The 20,540-nt window shown below is 43.1% G+C and overlaps 3 protein-coding genes across 5 annotated transcripts; 1 reads left to right on the plus strand and 2 right to left on the minus strand.

Annotated features, from left to right (window-relative positions):
• Positions 1-1,869: 1,869 nt before the first annotated feature.
• Positions 1,870-9,410, plus strand: bcl2l16 (BCL2 like 16). 2 transcript variants are annotated; one of them, XM_031877879.1, is made up of 3 exons: positions 1,870-1,964; positions 2,060-2,645; positions 3,615-9,410. In XM_031877879.1, exons 2-3 carry the CDS (start codon positions 2,163-2,165, stop codon positions 3,741-3,743), a joined length of 612 nt encoding a protein of 203 aa, XP_031733739.1. In that variant the 5' UTR covers positions 1,870-1,964; positions 2,060-2,162; the 3' UTR covers positions 3,744-9,410. The 2 variants fall into 2 exon arrangements, with proteins under 2 accessions (XP_031733739.1, XP_031733740.1); XM_031877880.1 differs by having other exon boundaries at positions 2,060-2,733; positions 3,615-3,684.
• On the minus strand, positions 4,294-6,845 carry LOC116400173 (tubulin beta-1 chain). Its single transcript, XM_031877878.1, has 4 exons — positions 6,720-6,845; positions 5,822-5,930; positions 5,608-5,718; positions 4,294-5,483 (listed from the first exon to the last, which is right to left on the minus strand). The coding sequence occupies exons 1-4, from the start codon at positions 6,774-6,776 to the stop codon at positions 4,423-4,425; spliced, it is 1,338 nt and encodes a 445-aa protein (XP_031733738.1). The 5' UTR covers positions 6,777-6,845; the 3' UTR covers positions 4,294-4,422.
• A 7,738-nt stretch (positions 9,411-17,148) lies between the features above and the next one.
• LOC116400180 (Golgi-associated plant pathogenesis-related protein 1) lies at positions 17,149-19,101 on the minus strand. Of its 2 annotated transcripts, none has more exons than XM_031877887.1 (6): positions 19,042-19,101; positions 18,844-18,869; positions 18,475-18,684; positions 18,147-18,224; positions 17,790-17,939; positions 17,149-17,322 (listed from the first exon to the last, which is right to left on the minus strand). In XM_031877887.1, the coding sequence occupies exons 2-6, from the start codon at positions 18,848-18,850 to the stop codon at positions 17,318-17,320; spliced, it is 450 nt and encodes a 149-aa protein (XP_031733747.1). In that variant the 5' UTR covers positions 18,851-18,869; positions 19,042-19,101; the 3' UTR covers positions 17,149-17,317. The 2 variants fall into 2 exon arrangements, with proteins under 2 accessions (XP_031733747.1, XP_031733748.1); XM_031877888.1 differs by having other exon boundaries at positions 18,995-19,046.
• Positions 19,102-20,540: the final 1,439 nt, after the last annotated feature.

Here is a 20,540-nt window from a genome sequence, read left to right on the forward strand (position 1 = left end):
GGAAAGGTGAATGTGTGTGTGTGTGTGTGTGCCTGCAGGGATGGGTGGGGAGGGATCTTTCCGGATGGTTAGCCTTATCTTCCCTCCCATGCACATTCACAATGTATGCTGCACCAGATGGCCAGAGAACACAGAGCTGCTGATGGTCCCACTTGATCATGTCTTCGCGCCGCTATAAATCAATATATTAACAACGTACATAAATGCTATACGCAGAGCAGCTGATTGATCCCTATGTGAAGCATAAAGCCATTTCATAAAAGGAGAGCAAACACTTAAAGGACCGTGAAGATCTGCTCATGTGTGCCTGAGTGTTAGTCACAGTTCTCACAGTCAGCATCCACACATGAATATATGTACTCAATGCTTCCTCATGTTTATCTACATATATGTCTGAGTCTACAGAGAGGTACGATTACTGATGAGCATGTGGTTCATTGTAAACAAGTGGTTATGAGTTCAAATCCAAGGAAGAGCTATCAGACACACACACACACACACACACACACACACACACACACACACACACACACAGAGGCAGTGTGTCTCAGTAATGCATTACTGCTCCCTTGTGGTGAAAGACACGTCTGGCTGCACTTTTAAAGGATGCGTTCACCCAAATAAGAAACAGAACATCTCTTTGTCTTCACTTCATCTTCATCCAGATAGTTTAACTTTGTTTTGTTAATTCTTTGAACATCTGTCTCTGGATTCCTGCCTCCACATCAATACAACGGAGGCGAAGGGCATTTTGTTTGTAGCACACACAGCATTGAAAAATTATATTTTATTTGAAAATGTCCTATAACAGGATTGAAGGGCAGTCCAGCGTAAGTAGGAAAAGGCAGAGACTACCATTCACTTGGAGCGTCCATTGCTGTGTGACGGGGCAGATGGACTTCCCTCCAGTTCGCAACTCTGAGTTTGAGTTGCTTTCCATTTCCTAGTAGCTTGGAAATGTTCCAGTTCCGAGGTGTCTGGAGCGCAATATAAGTCATGACAGTGTGACATTCCTGCCAATAGCTGACAGTAGAGAACCATCACACACACGCATGTAAGCATGTGTGTGTGTGATGCCTTCACTGGTTACCAGTGATTGTTGCCCTCTCTCTGGCTGGCTCTCTGTTGACTTGGTCCCCTAATGTTTCTTTTTTTAAATATTGTCTTATTATTCAATGATTCATATTGCTGTAAATTGTCTGTATGATCGTTTGCACTAGTATAACTAGAGGTGGAGCTATGGAGAAGAAGAGAGCTGCACACAATGTTCACAGTGACTACAGCGCTTACGTTTAAAAAAATCATCGAGATTATTTCTTTGTTAGAAAGAAGTTCCAACAAAAACTGAAACAGACATCTCTATGAGGACCAATACAACCAAAACATGTCTGCCTAACGGGAAGAGAGAATGTTCTTACTACGGGTGGGCTGATCCGTTAAAACCTCATTTATATCCCAAGATGTTTAAAGACTCCCAGTGAAATTATTCCAGAGAATAAGCTCATCGGGTGCTGTGTCAGCAAAATGATCATTTTTGTTTCCAGCTCACAATTGCAAGATCAGATTAGAAGTGCTGCATCAGCTGAATGTTGAGAAGACAAACACAATGAATTAAAGGAAACAGAAAGATCACAGTCATGTTCCTGTGCATTCTTCATGTACATGATGTGAACAGCTCACAGAACACTGTAACAGATCAACATCACACACTGCCGTGGAGTGTGTGAGCGCTGACCTGCTTCTCCTCTGTGCTCTTCAGCCCTTCCTCTGGTGCTGGAATGGGGCTGTGTATCAGGGCGGCCATGATTGTGCATACGAGGCTGGAGATGAGTGTCAGTTTCCAACGAGGCTCTATATTTAGCCCGGGGACCGGGTGACCACTCTGACTGCAACGCGTACAGACACACTTCTCTGGACCTCGACACTCTTTCACCTTCTTTCCTCCGGTGTATGTTGAGGACGAGGTGAGTTATGAATACTTGATTTCTCCATTGCAGTATCCATGTTTATTCCCCTCTTCTCTATACTGTGATTTGTTTTATTTATTTCACATCTACAGCATCCCCACAGCAGCGTGAAAGGCTGAAGGGTTATGCTGCTCGGCAATGGTGCTGTCGTCTGCGTCCTACTGACAAGCCATCTCAGTGGCTATTGAAGCGACCATGTGTCAGTCGGAGGAGCCGGGGGCCAGACTGGGCCTGAACAGTCCTGACCTGCTGGTAAGAGAGGCTTTTCTGATGGCCCATGACTACATAGACTATGTAACCTCGGGGGGGGCAGATGGCTCCATGGGTCCCGCCCCTACAGCCTGCACCGCAGCCCTGCGCCACGCCGGAGACGAGCTCCTCACCCGCTTCCCCATCTTCTTCAGGCGCTGGCCGCGTGTCTTCCAGGATGTGACGGAGGACACGGCCTGCCCCACGCTCCTGAGCATCCTGGACGAGCACTTCTTCGCCCCTGTCCCTGGGGGGCGGCGCAGGGACCTGGCCTGGAGCGCAGTGTTATCGGTTTATGTGCTGGCTGGCCAGATGGCTCTGCATTGCCATGAGAGGGACATGGTGGTGGTCCTGCCACAGCTGAAGGACCGCGTGGGGGCCTATGTGGAGAGCGTCATCTGCCCTGAGATACGAGACAAGGGAGGATGGGTGAGATACAACACGCTGATTCTCTTGACTTCATATAGCGACAGCACTTAACCATGTGCAACCATTATTTTACTTCAGAGATTTTTAGGTAAGTAACCGAAACCCCTGCAACCCTGCTCCATCATGTCAAACGGCGAAACCCAGTTCTCTTAAGGGGGCAGAGGTTTAGATTGCACTGCCAAACATATCAGAGGCACGTGAGAGACAGATTATGTCCGTTTTGCCTCCTACACTTCCCATAGTGCAACTTGGTAGCATCTTTCATCAGAGCCTGGTGAAAGCCCACTTCTTTGTGCTCCCCATGGCCCAGTTGTCGAGCAGAGGGAACTCTCACTGAAGAGTCAAAGGACACGATACAACTGTGTGTTCTTCTCCTGACTAGCAAATTCACTTCCTCAAACACCATTTCCGCTCTGTTCATTTTGACAGAGCGGAAATGATTTTGACTGAGTTTGTGAAATTCAGGATTGCACATAAACAATTCCTCTTTCCATATTTGTTCAATCACAGCCCTCTCAGGATCAGCGGTTATAGCAGGTTTGTTCTGGTCAGATCCCCCCACATTTGGACATAAGTAGTTTGTAACATTGCCAGAGCTGGATTTCTTTTGACCCCCAGAGCATCCATCAGGGACAATGCATGCTGATGCATATTTAAGAATGTGCATCAGCAGCAGAACAATAAAAGTAGAATTAGACTTGAGATATGTTCCCTTCAATTATTCAAAATACCATAATCTAACTCAGTGAACTTTGGGCTTTTGTGCAACACAAGTTGTCTCGAAAGTGAGCAATATTTTCAAAGACTAACAAATTTAATTATTCACATGCACAATTATAACTTCAAAATCAATAGTTTCTTTTGTCTTCCCTAAAGGATATGAGAACTCTCCCCAGAATCTACTGGTGTATCCTTTGAACACACCATTGTGCTGAGATGTGTCCTCTAATCATCTCTTTTGTTTGACAGAGTGGTTTTGTGTCACGCTTTGGAGAGAAGCAGGGCCTGGAAGGCCAGGTGAAGAAGGTGTGCAGTTGGACACTGCTGGCTTTGGCTATAAGCATCCTCACCTACTGCCTGTGGAAAAGAATGGTTTAGCCAACACTGCCACCTAGGGGCCACAATCAGAACGCCTCACAGAGCTTTCTGACAAATGAAAATGTCTGCAGAGGTATTTTACAGTGCATCTTAATTCTGTAGAAATGTATCAGTGAATGACAGATTAAAATCTGTATAATTCACATCGACAGCATACTTAATGTGTTCATGTATAAACCTGTGGTGGCCTCTGGTCAACAGCATTTTAAGGAACACGCTGAAGCAGATGAACTTTGATCTGTTCAGGACTGCAGGTACACATGAATTCAGTTCAGATTACAGAGCAGACTGGAATGTACTGCATGTGTGAAATAATACTTGAGATCCACTAATCATCCATTTCCACACCTTTCACAGCACAAACATTTAGAATACAAGTTTCTCATTGATATGCCAAGCTGATGTATATGGGTCAAATGATTCATTTCAGTAATTCACACCTACATCTGTTGTATGAAAAATTAAAAATAGCTTCACTATGTGGTGCATCTGCTAAGACAAAACCTCAACTACCATCATCATATACCAAGTCATTAACCAGCAAGGCAGATTTCAAATAAGCAGAAGAACTTTTATTAACATCAACAGCAGACAGAACACTGAAAACTGGAAAGAACTCTTCAGATCATTGCAGTGAATTGTAATGTACCGACAGCAGAGCTTTGGACGAGCACTACATTTAGGCCAGCTCCTCCTCACCCTCCTCATCAAACTCTCCCTCCTCCTCAGCAGTGGCGTCCTGGTACTGCTGGTATTCAGACACCAGGTCGTTCATGTTGCTCTCTGCCTCGGTGAACTCCATCTCATCCATGCCCTCGCCGGTGTACCAGTGGAGGAAAGCTTTGCGCCTGAACATGGCTGTGAACTGCTCAGAGATGCGCTTGAACAGCTCCTGGATGGCTGTGCTGTTGCCGATGAAGGTGGCAGCCATCTTGAGGCCACGGGGAGGAATGTCGCAGACTGCGGTCTTGACGTTGTTGGGGATCCATTCAACAAAGTAGCTGCTGTTCTTGTTCTGCACATTCAGCATCTGCTCATCAACCTCCTTCATAGACATTCGGCCACGGAAGATGGCAGCCACTGTCAGGTAGCGGCCGTGACGTGGATCGCAGGCAGCCATCATGTTCTTGGCGTCGAACATCTGCTGGGTGAGCTCTGGCACAGTGAGAGACCTGTACTGCTGGCTACCTCGGCTTGTGAGGGGAGCAAAGCCTGGCATGAAGAAGTGCAGGCGGGGGAATGGCACCATGTTGACAGCGAGCTTTCGCAGGTCAGCGTTGAGCTGCCCAGGGAACCGGAGGCAGGTGGTGACGCCGCTCATAGTGGCAGAGACCAGGTGGTTGAGGTCTCCATATGAGGGGGTTGTAAGTTTGAGGGTACGGAAACAGATGTCATACAGGGCCTCATTGTCGATGCAATAGGTCTCGTCTGTGTTTTCCACAAGCTGGTGGACTGATAATGTTGCGTTGTAGGGCTCAACAACTGTGTCTGATACTTTGGGGGAAGGCACCACACTGAAGGTGTTCATGATGCGGTCGGGGTACTCTTCACGGATCTTGCTGATGAGCAGGGTGCCCATACCAGATCCTGTACCGCCACCCAAGGAGTGAGTGAGCTGGAAGCCCTGAAGGCAGTCGCAGCTCTCTGCCTCCTTCCTCACCACATCCAGGACAGAGTCCACCAGCTCTGCACCCTCCGTGTAGTGACCCTTGGCCCAGTTGTTGCCAGCACCACTCTGGCCTGTAAGAGAGGAATAAAAAACGGTTAAGCACCAAACACTCAGGGTGCATCATAATTAGCAGCTGAACTTTTAAGACAAATTATTTTTTTTTTTTAATTAAAAAAAAAAAAAAAAAAAAAGTACCGAAGACAAAGTTGTCTGGTCTAAAGATCTGGCCAAACGGTCCAGACCTCACAGAGTCCATGGTTCCTGGCTCCAGATCAACCAGCACAGCACGGGGCACATATTTACCACCTTAAAAACAAAACAAAAAAAAACCAGTCAGAGGTGAGAAAATAAATAAATATACACACGTCTAGATAATGCTATTCAAAATGAGGGCAGCTTTAAAACATACCCGATGCTTCATTGTAGTAGACGTTGATTCTGTCCAGCTGCAGGTCACTGTCGCCGTGGTATGTTCCAGTTGGGTCAATGCCGTGCTCGTCACTGATCACCTCCCAAAACTGTAACAAAGAATGCAAACCTTTGTAAGCCGTTAACACATCACTGAGCGACGTACAACCATTTTAAGTTAAAGCTGCATTTCCCGCCGTGCTGGCTTCAGCGCGCGCGGCCTGGCCCCCTAATGGCTGCGACTCGATAGTTATAAATTTGAAAATGTCTACTACGTCACTAACCGCCAAGACCGCCTACTTCAGGGAAAAGCCGGGCGCCGTTCAACCGGCATCGTTAAGAAGGCCTCAAAGAGTCGGCAACCGTTACTAAACCATCCCTGAACAAAGGGTGGGACCCGACGGTCCGTCTTCAGAATTATACCTTTCATACCGTTATTGTAATAAAACATTACGGTTCGATGCTGTTCTCTTATCATCGGAAAAGCTCACTTCCTTTTTTCGCAATGCAGCAAGTTTGCCGAGCGACAAAAACTGATTTTAAACTAACGTTAATTTGTCTACGTAAATCACGTTGGTATTATATGAATTTAGCTAGATAGTTTAAGTATTTACGTGTTTGCTACCAAAGACGGCATAATTATTTAGAAATGCCAAAATGAGTTTAAAGTGTTTTTATTCGTATATACTGATATACAGATTACGGCCCTAAAGACGACCCAACCAGATATTGGTTTAAAATTAGCTTTCAACGGCAATTTTCCCGAGTAGGACACATCGCTATTCCCAGGGTGTGGTTTCTGGAACGCGATAAACACAAAGAAAGGGCTCCTAGAACAAGGAGGTCTTATATAAAACTACTCAATTTTGAACTCAAACGGTAAATACGGTTTTACTAACCTTTGCACCAATCTGGTTTCCGCACTGGCCGGCTTGAAGATGTACAATTTCCCTCATTTTGCTTTCCGGAGGTAAAGTTCGACTCTTTCAATGGACGACTTTGTCTTTCTTTATGTGCTGTGCTAAACGGCTCGACTTTCTACTTTATAGTAGCGCAAGACCCGCCCTTTACGTCTCAACTCGAATGTGTATTGGCTGGTTTGCGCGAGCGTCATTCACAGACACAAATTTAAACCAATCAAATAGTCAAATACTTGTCCACAATTGGTCTAATCTGCCTGTCAATCACATTCATCTGGAACGTGTGACTAACGTCTAATCTGTAGACGTTGGCCTGCCTGCTTCCCTCATGATGGCGGAAGAGAAATGCCGCACTGACGACAGCTTTTATTCTGCGACTCACAGCCTAACGGTGGCGTCTGAGGAAGAGAGTGAAACATTTACTTCTGCCAATAAACGGAACTTATTTAGATTTGATCAATTCTAAAACAGTAGCATTACTGTGATCTGACTGCTAGATAGCCGCAGTCCACGTGGCTGACTAAGTGAACACAATGGTCCAGTATAGCAGAAGTTTCGCTAACGGAAACTGTCGCAACACAGCTGGACGTGACTGGCGTGGCTACAACCATGATGTTGTCATGTGCCTCTTAAGGCCAAGGAGTCTACAGTTTTTCATTCTAGCTAAGCACGACAGCAGCTCATTTCACGTGTTAGTTCACCTTTCTCTGCCTGGATTTGTGGTGATGAGGTGATGTACAGTTTGTTTGGAATGAAGAGCTGCCTTCTTGGCCTTGATTGTGCATGATTGAATCCCCCAGGCAGTAACATTTTTACAGAAACGGTTACACATTTCTGTGGAGATATGTCAAAGTCGAGACAATCATAGACACACTGAGGAACATTGAACACAGTGAATAGTAGGCCGTCGACTTTAAGACGATTTCCAAGGCAGGCACACAAAAGGACCCCTGCAGTGCCCTGATAGATATGGTGGTATTGATCTTGTGTGATAATGATGTGCCAATGCAGCAGACAGATTTGATGAACTGATTAAAGAAAGAAGAATCATTTTACTCTGGATGTGCATTACACCACACCTCCATAGACCAGAAGAGCTCTCCTCCCGTCTCAACGCCTCGCTGTCAGACTCCCCTTTATAGGCTGCCACACAGCATCTTGCAGATCCCTGGTTGATTCTTAATATAAGGTATGCAACTATTAGCATTCTGCTTGAATGTAAGGTTTAAACACAACACTCTACAGAAGCTTGCTCAGACACAGATGACGGTCTGTGTTTGTACTGTATTGTCTGCTGTAAAGCAGAGTTATTGGATGAGGGCTGATGGTTTATTAAGAGTTCATCTGAATGGCATGGACCTCTGTGCCTTAGTACAGGCTTTATATAAGCAGCCTAGCACAATATGCATACCATACATTTCTATGTAGATTAGTTCTTAAGAATCAGAAATACTTTATTGATCCACAGGGGAAATTGTTACATCATTGTTCTTACATAGAAGCATAAGACAATAGAAAACAATAGAAATGATGACTGTTACATAACGAAAAGGAACAGTGTAGATGCAGTTTTAATGGCAGAGAATTACACAGTTGAATTATTGTAAAATTTATTGTACAGTTTAGTGCAGACTGCAGAATATTTAAGACTTTCTGGAGGCGTATGAATAGTAATTCATTCAGTGGGTCTCATTAAATACAAATAATGTTATTATGAATTAGTTTTCACACAGCGTGGGCCGAGATGTTTTTACAGAAACACTGCTATGCTTATCATATCATACAGTATGTAGGTCGCGCTCATAGTCTCTTCTGTGTGTGCATTGTAATCTGACACACAGAGGCCTCGTCTGTTTGCTCCATGACGGTGCTGTGTCACAGATGAGTCAGGATACAAGCAGCTACCAGCTACTCTGTGCTGTATAGCGCTGTGCCCCTCTCTAGACACGGCCATATTGTTGTCAAGTGCTTGCTTTTGGCAACATGCAGACATTTGGGCAGACTGACTTCGAGGTGCTGAGCTCTGGTACCTTGCAATGTAATCGGTCATCCTCATGCCTTTGGGTGATTTGACAAAACTATTGTGCAACAGTAGGGTTACAAGTTAGAACCCTGATAGTACTGTGATGTAGTGGGTCAGGACGCTCACAGCCCCAAACGACATTCGCCACAGGCTCAAAGGGTGCTGCTCTGCCACTGGAGTTTACACAGTGCAACCATCCACCAAGTAATTCCTTAAATCAGCGCAGCTTAAAAGAAACAGAAATACATGTTCAGTGAATGTTTTGCATATACGTTCGATAGAACAGTTTCCTCGTAATGCAGCCATGGAGGCCTTAAACAAAGGCTACAGCAGCTTGATTGAAGGGGGACATCTACCAGCATTATCAACGTTGTTAGCTAATGTTACCACACTATTAGCACATTGGTTAAAACTGTTCCTGTTTATATTTGTTAGGTACAAAATTCTTGTTTTTCTTCTTTTCTTGGAAGTCTGAGATCTGCTCGTATCTAAACAATGTCAAAAGACTGTCTTGGCATATATTTGAATTGATCTGTCCAGGTTTCTTCTTATGACTCACTCCACATGAACATATGTGGACACCCAAATATTACACACAAAGGAGAGTATTGCGTAATGTAATGGTAATTTTTTTACATAGTATATATTTCTACTTACTTAATATATATTTCTTCTCATTATATTGTATTCATGCGTAAGTAATTTTGCTCTGAACTTTGTTGAACTTCACCGTGTCTCTGTTGTGCAGAAGAAGAGTTCTCCCTCTCTGTTCACAAAGATAACTAACTGTGTTGTATGAGGATGTTCCAGCACCAAGGCCTTTGGGCCGATTGCTTTGGTTGCTGACCGTTTGTTTTTGAATGTTGTTCCTATCAGTCTCAGACCAAAAGTCTGAGGCTGAAATGTGTGTAACACTGGCCATCAGCCCCCACCGTTGCTCATTCTGTATAGAGAAAGCTTGTTCACTTTTTTCTTGGTTCTTCCTCACTGAGACTGAACGCATTCTGTTGTGATGATTGAACCTTCTCTCCGCAGAGAATAAATACTTAAAAGACAAACTGGCTTTTGGTATTATGTATTTCAGCATGAAGAGACTCAGGAATTTTATCCACAACAGTATTAATATGTTGCTTCTACTCAGCGTTCCAGTTCATCCAAAAGGTGTTGGATGGGGTTGAGGTCAGTTCTGTGTGGGCCAGTTAGTTTCTTCCACACCGAACTGGGAGATCCATTTCTTTATGGACCGGGTCCCCAAACTGCTGCCTCATAGTTGGAAACATGCTACTGTCTAAAATATCATTGTATGCTGTACTATTGGATTTCCTTTTCTTGGTGGGAAATGTAACCCAAACCTCTTTTGTATAGAGGAAACACTAAATTTAAACATTTTTAAGATCTGCCCCATTCAGTTTTTATAAAGTGCTGTGGGCTCATATTTCTAGAAATGTGGGGTCTTTATAATAACACGAGTAGGAGTATACCGAAGAGGTGTACAGCCTAGCTGCATAACCAATACCCCCTCCCAGTGCGAGTGAAGCACTGGAAGAACGGCTTGTTCAACAACCTCTGACCTAGGTAATAAACGCACCCCCCAAAATCATGCGAGACCGTCTCAGCCTGCTTAGGGAGGCGAAAGCCAGGATAACTTAATACCACTAGCCACCGTCAGGGCAATCGATTAATCAATTGGTGTATCAATTATTTTAATAGCGAAATAGAGAGTTTTTAGGGTGTAGTGTGTCTCGGACATTCTTGGTGGATACCTAAACAATACGTTCTAAAATTAAACACATAATACACATTTTGGACTTTTGAACCTGATTCTGATCATTTTTACTACAAGGTTGCTTTGAGGATGCTCTAAGAAGTGTCGTCCTCTGAGTATCATCATCAAGTCAAAAATGTAATTTGTCTAGTTTGTTTTATGACCGAATACCTGCCAAACAAACGAAATATCATCAGCATAAGCTGTGCTTTTTGTGTATAGGCCTACTGCAAATTTAAGCAAATGTTTGCATACAAAAAGCAAAAGCATTGTCACTGTGGGCATATTAGCCAAGTAGCCATCTCGGAATTTGGTTATTAAGTGCATTTTACAACTTTTAGGGCCTAATGATTGAAGCAAAGGCCGTATAAGTGTTCCTACGGCGATTCACCTAAAAAAAATGCTTATTTGCAGACTTACCTTTCCCAATGGAAGTCTATGGGAAAACGTTTTTTGGGGTTTAATGACATCATGTGATGGACCAGGAAGTTGTAATTATACTGTTTGGCCACCATGTCAAATTCTTCTGCTTCAGAGCCCGGTGCACTTCCTGGGGCCTTGATATTAGCATGCCGTTAGCATGTAGCTCACAGTGCAGATCCTCACAGAGCTGCTCGTGTGGCTGTATGACTGCATGACTCTGAGCCTTGTTGAGAATACATTGGACTGTTTTAGGCACTGAGCTATAGATGGAATGAAGTTAGCAGTCTTTTTCTTGAAATAAAAAAAGTAAGCTAAATGCTAAATGTATAAATAAAATGGAACATTTTGTGATTTAACAGAATTTAGCACATTTAACACATTTTTGGGTGAGTTTTCTGCTGGGGAATTATCGCAGTACTCATGAAGTCCTCCTAGTTGCAGCTGTGCATAGATGACTTGACTACGCTGTGTAACATGTTAGCTAATACTGCAGACAATGTGTTACAGACAGCCTTGGGACAATGTGGATCCTCTCTTTGATCTCAGTCAGTTGGGTTTCCCTTCAGCCTGCTGCCTTTGAGCTTTTACTCATCTATTATTCATTCATCTCTTTCTCTGGGTCCATGCAATGCATTGAGTGGTTTGTGGTGACAGCTCAGCTGGAGCTTAATGCATGAGAAACCTTTCAGTGCACTGGAAGAAGATTTTGCTGTTTGATGCTTTGTATGAGTACAGTACCTCCTGATGAAGCACTTCCTACAGTGTGCTTACAGTACGCTAGCATGCAGTGTGTCTCTGTGAAGCCCTGTTGAATCAGAGCTGAGTCCCATGACTCAGCATCTCTTAGAACACTGCAGCAGTCAGCACTCAGCCTCCAGCAGCTAGATCAATGTTACAAATGGAGACAGATGCTGGGATAGACACCACATCAGAGGTTATAATGCTTTAACTAGATTCTGATTCTGATTCTGGCGTTCTGGTTTGTAGTCAGAATAGTAATGACCAAACACGTTGGAGCAAATACAATCTGGGAACCCACCGGCTATCTTCTGATGATGATTTCGCTTTTTATTGGTTTGAAAATTAGCTTGTAAACTGGCTACTACGACAATCTGGTCGTGCCCCTCAACTCCAGTCTAGTGTCTAGTTGCTCATTGGACTGTAAACCACGAGCAGCGCACAGAAAATGAAGTCTTGGTCCTGTTCTGTTAGCTACACTAGAACCCCCAAAGCCCCTTGTCTCAGAGGCTTATCTGTCATCACACAGAGAGCAGATGGGTTCAGAGATCGAGTCTTCTTCAATACAGCATGATGTTCATTTGGTACATTTTGCTCCTATTTAGAGTCGAATAGACCATAAAGCAGGGGATGCTTTAGGGCGGGGCTACCCTGTGATTGACAGGGCGCTACCAGAGCGTGGTCTTTCATCGTACAATTGTAACCCTTCACAGTGTGTTTTCACTTCATGGTAGTTAATTGTAACATTTTGGTCGCCTTAAACGGGCTTATTCAGCGTTTGGTTTTACTTAGCTCCACCCTCTTCTGTCACTTCTGGTGGTTTCCAAAATGTTCCAAACTATGCAGAAAATCACACCCAAAAACTTCAATGCCTTTTGAGGACAACACTGCACCAGCTGGGTGAATGGTGCTTCAGTGTGCGACTGGTCCTGTTCTATAGATATTGTGGGGAATGGGTTATCGGGGGGGGACAGGTGTTAGACAGGAACAGCTGGGCTCATGTACAGCATGTCTGCTGAGAGAACCACTGATTCACTCTTAGATCAGGTTACTGACTGCTCACTGCACCAGCATTCAGCCAGCCTCACATTCTGCGGCAAACCACAACACTTTCAGGCCAGAGACACATTTGACTGGATCAAAGAGTGTCAGGGAGAACTGGGATTGTTTGACTGCAGGTTAGTAACAGATGCTACAGATACAATGGCTCAGCTGAGGAAGCAGCCGAAAAGGCTTTTTGAATTGAAGCAGAAGCTGCAATTGGATTTTTTTAAAGGAGCATTTAGACATGAAATACCCGATCGCTCCATTGTAACCAATACTGTCTTACAAAGCAAAATTCAGTTAAGACTGAATATCTGGAATGTAACATGTAATAACTGGATGTACCATCCTTACATTTACTCACAATGCACTTAGAGTAGAACCTGTGATAATCATAAATAGGAGAATAAGAGAAAGTTTTTCTTGTAATAAAACCTCACCGAGAGGAAAATCATATTGGAACTCACAAATATGTGACATTGAATAGCTGAAGTCGTGTCTGGGTCCCTTCAAATGCTCTGTTTCTAAGACCAAAAAGGTTCATATGAAAACTCTCTAATGTATTGGTGTCAAGTTTCACTGCATGTTCACTTTGCATTAGTGAACCGGAAACGCTGACGTGTTTGTTTTATAGTTGTTCACGTTCTATTCAGATATGGACGAATATGGAAATGTACATTTTAAGGAGAACTGGTCCACTTGCTAAAATGAGTCTTAAAGGTGTTATTGTTTATTTCAAAAGCATTATCAATTCATTTAATTTAATTACAAATCTCATGATGGTTTTTGGTAAATTTCAATCACAAATCTAAATTTGCGAAGTCGTTTTCTCAATAGATTTTTATTCTGTCTCTAAAACATCATTCAAACCAATTATTTGGTGATCTGTCTAATACATCATTTTAAAAAGCAGGTTATTATTCTTCATCTCCATAATGTTTATTTTAGTTTGTCTTTTGTTTCTCTTGACGATATGTGACGTCTATCTTTGTACTTACTTTTTTAATAAAGATAAAAAAAAATAAAAATAAACCATACAAGCCAACGTAAAAATGTAAACTTAAAATGCATTTTTAATACATTATAATGTAGATTATTTATCATATTGATTTGAGTTCTGCAAATAAATAAACTAACAGACAGACACAGACAACCAGCTGATTCCTGGCTGTCAATATGAATTCAATCATCTAATTACAAACTAATATGGAAGAGAAAACAGAAATAATAAATTTCATGTTACTGAACTACCACTGAAGGCACAGCGGGTATCTGCATTGATATCATGCAGGCCGTGGGTGAAATGATCAGACTAAAATAAGAAGATTAAGGCGTGGCAACAGTCCAGCTGTTACAGAACACTTTTAACCCATTCTTCACTCAGCTGGGTGGTTGGGGGATTTATTCTCTCACTGTTTTCTGTAGTCGTACATCTTTGTAGGGTGGAATATATGAACGACACATGGGAGCCTCCCACTGACAACAGGAGCTGTAGATGAATATGACAAACCTGGGTCAAACTAACTGCATTGGACTGCTGGAGCAAGAGCATTATGCCATATTTCTATAAGGCCATGTCAGATAGATACATATTTGGATTGTTAATATAATGCATACGTGCCCCGATTTTGAATAATACAGAAGGAGAAATACATCCCTGCATGGATTGCTCCTATCGTTTCCCATGCGTTCTGTGTCTTTAAGAGAGCTGTGTCTGTTTGGCTGCTCTCCAGAGAGTTGAGCCAGGAAGTCCATTTGATGCTAACTCAGCCAGACAGTCACCAGCAGGCTATGCAGCCACAGCCCCGCAGTGGGCATAATGGTCAGCGTGGTCCAGGGGAAGTCCACCCTCCAGGATATCATGTTATAGATATACAGCAGGGTCACAATGCTGCAGGCCCAGCTGGCCTTCTACTGTATATACGGTTAAGTCTATATCTCTGGACCTTTTACAGGTACTAACATAATATGTTGAGTGGAACCAACATGTGCTGCATAGTATGATGACATTATCATATCATGTTCATTACCCAAAATGTTCACAGCAGAAACACCGGCTGCCTCTAACGGGCCTGGGACTGCATTGCAGAGTTCCTGGCAGGCGGTGGCTTCCATCATTATAAAATACCAGCTAAAGGGGGCGGGATGAGGAAGTAACAGGGTTTCTGGGAAATGTGGTTTTAATTAGACAGAAGATTCAGAGAGAGGAAATGTATTCACACTTTGTGTCACGGGGTGTGGTGGAGGACTCAAATACAGACAAGACCAGAAGTAGAGTGAAGCAGGTATTTAATGAAGGATGAGATCAGAACAGGAAACTTACAGGAACACAACAGGGAACCCACGGACGAGACAAGAGATGAGGGGGGAGGATCCAGCAGGACGAGGCAGGACGAGCCAAACGGGCGGGTAGACATGGCAATGAGCTGGCAAGGAGTGACTGAGAGGCAGGGGTTTAAATAGTGGCTGATAGAGGCAGAGGAGGGGAGTTGTGCTGATGAGGAGGGAGGCTGACAGGTGCACTGAATGAGCTGATAGGTGAGTGATAAATAAAGAGACAGGAGAGAAGGGGCAGAGCTGTGACACTGAGTCAGCGTCTCTGTGAGTGTAGCTCAGTTAAATGCCCTGAGGCTCAGGCTGACTGTTTGTGTCTGTAGATGTGGAGGTCATCTGTAGATGTGGAGGTCATCTGTAGATGTGGAGGTCGTCGTCTTTTGGTTGTTGTTAGCATGCTGGTGCCATGGCTCTAGAGATGGCAATGTTTGTTGGTTGGTTGGTCTGTCCAACAGTCTGCATTGAAATATCTCATCAACTATGATGAATTTGGTGATCCCTTGACTTTCTGTGTAGCACCATCACCTGGTGAAAATGTGAATTAATTAAAGAACACTTAATATGCTGGTTTATGACCAAATATCGGCAAAACTAATTAACTCAAATGTAACGGATGAATTTTCTTGCATTGTATTAATTAAATGTATTATTTAATGTTCCGATATGTTTTCGATCCCTGGCTCCTCAAGTCGTTGGGCAAACCACTTAACCCCAAACTACTCAAGTAGGCCATCAGGGTATGAATGCATGAATGACATGTAGTATTTGGAAGACTAGAAAGGCGCTACACAAGTACAAGTCCATTTATAATTTACATCTGGTGTGAGGTAGAGGTTGCTATTTGTCTCAACAGAAGGAATGACAGCAAAGTATCAGCATTGTGGTACTTATATCTTTGTTATTGATGTTAGACTTAAATGTATGCCGACCAATGTAATTGTTTAATGTGTGCAGATTAAATGAACTATATTGATACGTTTTACCGACACATTCATTCTGCCAAGGAGTGCATAGGCCTACTATACGTTCAAAATCCTGAGCTGGTGCAGAGGAACCGCCTGTATATCGTGACTCTTTAGTGCTCAACAAATCATTGCAGTGTGCATAAACCTTAGAGAAAGAATCAATTAGGGCCTAACCATCAGGGTTATCACTTTTGATCAAACCCTCTCCTTTGAACGGCACGTCAATCACATCACAAGAACCGCCTTCTTTCATCTGAAGAACATCGCCCATCTCCGCCCTCCCTCTCCTCCACGCCTTCATCACCTCTCGACTGGACTACTGCAACAGCATCCTGTACATCCACCAAAATCATCAACAACCTACAATACATCCAGAACTCAGCTGCAGTCTGCTCTCCCACTCCACCAGGGACCACATCACCCCAGTCCTTCAGAACCTCCACTGGATCCCCACACAGCAAAGACTCCAGTTCAGGATTCTTCTCATCACATACAAAGCCCTTCATAACCCTGAACCCCTCCTTACCTTTATACCTCCTGCATCGACACGCTCCCAACCGCAACCTCAGATCCACAAAAGAAAAACAACCAAAAGCAAAGAAGCGTGTTCTGTTGTGTTATGCTGCCCCCTAGTGGCAACACTTGGAATTACTTTCACGTGGACAGCAGAGGCCTATGTTTGTTTACCCAACTAGTCACTTTTTTAGTGACAAAACTTGAATCTTTCATGGTATCTGTGGAGTTATGGAAGCATATTGGATCTAAACGTGCAATGATTTGTTCACTGTACAGCGAGAGCCACATATGATGCAGGTTTATGGAGCCAGATCCAGGCCAATAGTTTTGATCATCCCTGCTCATTGAGCTCCGTTAACCTCACAGGAAGCCTCCAGTGAGCATCTCCTCTGGCTCACAACACAGAGGAGGCTGTGAGCTTGTGCATCAGGACCACCTCTGTAATGTTGTCTGCAGTGTAGTTTATTCCGAGGCTCGTACACACACAGTTAACGCGGTCTTGCTGGCTGAATGTATAGCTATTGTACAGCCGCCAGGTGGCGTGGTTTTACCGTGAACCTCAATACATTTAGAATCATTAAATGAATCAAGACAATTTCACACAGCATCATGTTTTATTTGACTTCATTACAACATGGAGCATTTAGCTACAGTGTGTCATGGTCATCTACAGGAGTGTGCAGGACGTCCTTGGGCTCACTCCACCTCCCTCACTGGACCTGTTTCCTGCTCCACCCACCTCTCTGCCAGCTGTAAGATGGCACAGCCTTTATGCTGGAAATGACAACAAATACTGGTGATGAGGCATACAAGTGTTCAACTGACAAAGCTAAAGCTTAACCAGCCATTGCTGCAGGAAAATGTGAATATTCCTAAAACCTGCACCAGAAACAAAGAGTAGGCGCAGCTAGCTGAGAGAAAGCCGGCTGCATGAGAGGAAGCATCTGTTGCTGGTGATTGAGACGGAAGCACATGCTTTACTCACATTTAGTAGCATAACTAACTTTGTTGTGGCTTTAGCTTTATTCATAAAAGCTCCTCATGTTTTGTTCTTAAGTCAGATACAATTACCTCAGAAGAACAGTCCTTGAGTTAATGTACTTTACACCAGTGGTCTTTAGTGTGATGTAGTCTAACCAGATGGAGCTGCCAGCTTGTAAAGTTGACTTGTGCAGCCGTGTGAGGTAATGGGCTTAACCTATGCACACAATATTATATACAAAATAGTGGTAATATGTTACCTAGTGGGAGGACGTTTGTGTCAAAGTATCCCGCCATGTTCATGTTGCCAGCTGGCCGGTACTTCCCGACGACAAAGACCCTCTTGCCATCGGTGGCCATACCAACGCCCAGCTCAGTGCTGTCTTTCCACACCACCTGAGTAAAATGACCTGCAGGAGGAATCACAGTGTGGTGCTATAGATGCTGTCTGTCAATGTTGTATTAAATGCATAATTCATAGAACATAACTAAGTAGTAACTTCATTTCTTTCTATTCCTATGGCTTGATTTGTATATGATGCATATTTTAGGGATGCAGATGTAACATGAACTTTGTTATTGACATTTCAGACATGAATTTCAGTTTATGAATTTACCAGTAACATTACTGAATCCAGGGTTGCTCCAACTGTAATACTTCATCTCATTATACCACAAATCTACAGCTTCTTTCCCTAAAATGTGAGAAAGAGAAAAAAAATGTACAGAATGAACATAATATCAACATTTGAATTGGTGGTTGAAGTTTGAGTTCCTCATAATAATTCATCTTGTATTTATAAGTGGAGAACGGTTCTTTTTTAAAAGTTACAGTCTCACCATAGCAGGGGAACAAATATACCAATCAGCAATAAGTTGCACCTTTAGATTGAATAAATGACATGATAAAAGGATGGCAAAGAAAGGGGTTGGGTCTATATCCACCTGTCAGATGAATGGGTGCTGAGCTGCTCATGTTGAAGATGTTCTCTCCGTCCTTAGTGACACTGTGCTGCAGGGCGCCGATCGCCAGCAGGTGTTCGGCCCATTTCTGAGCTGCAGCAGTCAGCTCGCTGCTGAGGCTCATCGGTGGCGTGCTGTGCTTTGCCCTGTAGGCGTTGTGGGTTTCTAGGAACTCCCTCTGAAAGCTTTTATCTGTAAATAAAAAAAGACATTATTAATTGATGAGCTTTAAGTGCTTATGAGGCTGGCATCTCTCAACATCGTGGGTGCAGACAGGATGAATCCTGTCTTGTAATAAGAGACGCATCTCACAATGATCACGTCTTGTGTGTGAACAAACCATGCACTAACCTGCCATTGTGTCGGGGTTATGAATGCTGAAATGACATAAGAACACAGATATAAATGATTCACAAAAATACACTCAATACACTAAATAATCAATACAATCTTTTAAATGATTACAAGTTTAGTTACAAACATTTTATAAAGCAGGTATTACCTATCAACAGTAAATAACCGGCAGAAGCAGTGATCTCTGGCACTCACCTGGTTCAGGGTGTGGAGGATGTCCTGCACAGTTCTTTTGCTGTCTGTATTTATATGAGCCGATCCTCTCCCTCCTCTTCTATATGTAGAAGACACCCAGCCTGTGAGTATCTCACTGTGCCATTCATCCTTGATGAGAAGGACTTCAGCTGCCCATATTGTTTTGCAGGATATTCCACATTCTTTACATGCAGATAAGTTTCGAGGTACTTGATGAGATACAGAGAGTTTCTGTCTGTGTTCTCTCCCCAATCAATGGTTTTCCAGATATACGATGTGATAATAAGAAGAAGTTTTCGTCTTAATCCAGATAATAACCAGATGCATTGCTCAGTCTGGGTTACCATCCGGTAGCTGTCTTGTTTGTCAGAGTGCAGATGAGCTGCTGTCAAACTGGTTGTGGTAAACTGTCATCTAGTAAAGCACAGGTTGCTTCCTGTTGTCTACAGTTAACAGGTCGAGGCCTGAATCAAACACTGACAAACGGAGGACTTCAAACGCATGTGGATCTCATTAGTTCACTATTAAACACTTTACTCCTATAGACCCCATGGTTATGTTTACCACAAATCCAACAAATGCAAACAACATAACGTTTATTCTTAGATCATAAAACAGTTATAAGCATTTGCGACTGTGGCTCAGTGTTAGAGCTGGTCGTCCTTTAATCAGAGAACTGGCGGTTCGATCCCCAGCTCTGTGTTTGAATGGGTATGAATGTTAGATAGGTCGGACGGGCAGGTGGCACCTCGCATGGTATCCTGATGAGTGTGAATGTAGTTTGAGTGGTCGGGAGACTAGAAAAGAACTATACAGTTTACCAACCGCCACTTATTAGAAACTTGTTAAGCGTTTATATGAGCTCCTTATACAGTAATTGTTGATACTAGCATTACAAACATATCTATTGAGTACATTTTGCATGATGAAGGATCATTGATCACTGTGTATAGAGTTCTGAGAATATGAGGTATGCTTTCAGAAAACGTGTGTAAACAATTGTAAAAAACCTCTTTAACAGGAAGTTAGCATCTCACTGGTTCACTCGACAATCATTGGATTTTGGGTTGTTGCAGAAAATAAGCTCTGTGGTGACCAAATATTCATAATACTTATGCGTCTTGTTCAGCAAAATAATCTTCCCAAATGAACACCATTTCATGATTTTTGAAACGTGACTACAATGGGCAGAAGTAACAACAACAGTCATGACATGACTTCACCACAAAGCTAAAGGTGGATGAGTGTGTTGGTGATGACATCATGTTGCTACCTGATGAAGGCCGATGCCCTGAAACGTTGTCACTAAATATCTCTGAACGCAAGTGAAGAACACAGTGTGCTGGAGTGTTCTATAGAACCAAATGTTAAAATATCTTTGCTTATGTTAACCAGAACCAGAATCAGAATCAGAATCAGAATGAGCTTTATTTGACTCCGGTTACACATAACTCTCATCGTACATACACACACATGAAATATATACAATAAACAAGAGA

This window comes from Anarrhichthys ocellatus, unplaced genomic scaffold, assembly GCF_004355925.1.
Source record: "Anarrhichthys ocellatus isolate YVR2014 unplaced genomic scaffold, GSC_Weel_1.0 scaffold153, whole genome shotgun sequence".
Taxonomy (NCBI): domain Eukaryota; kingdom Metazoa; phylum Chordata; class Actinopteri; order Perciformes; family Anarhichadidae; genus Anarrhichthys; species Anarrhichthys ocellatus.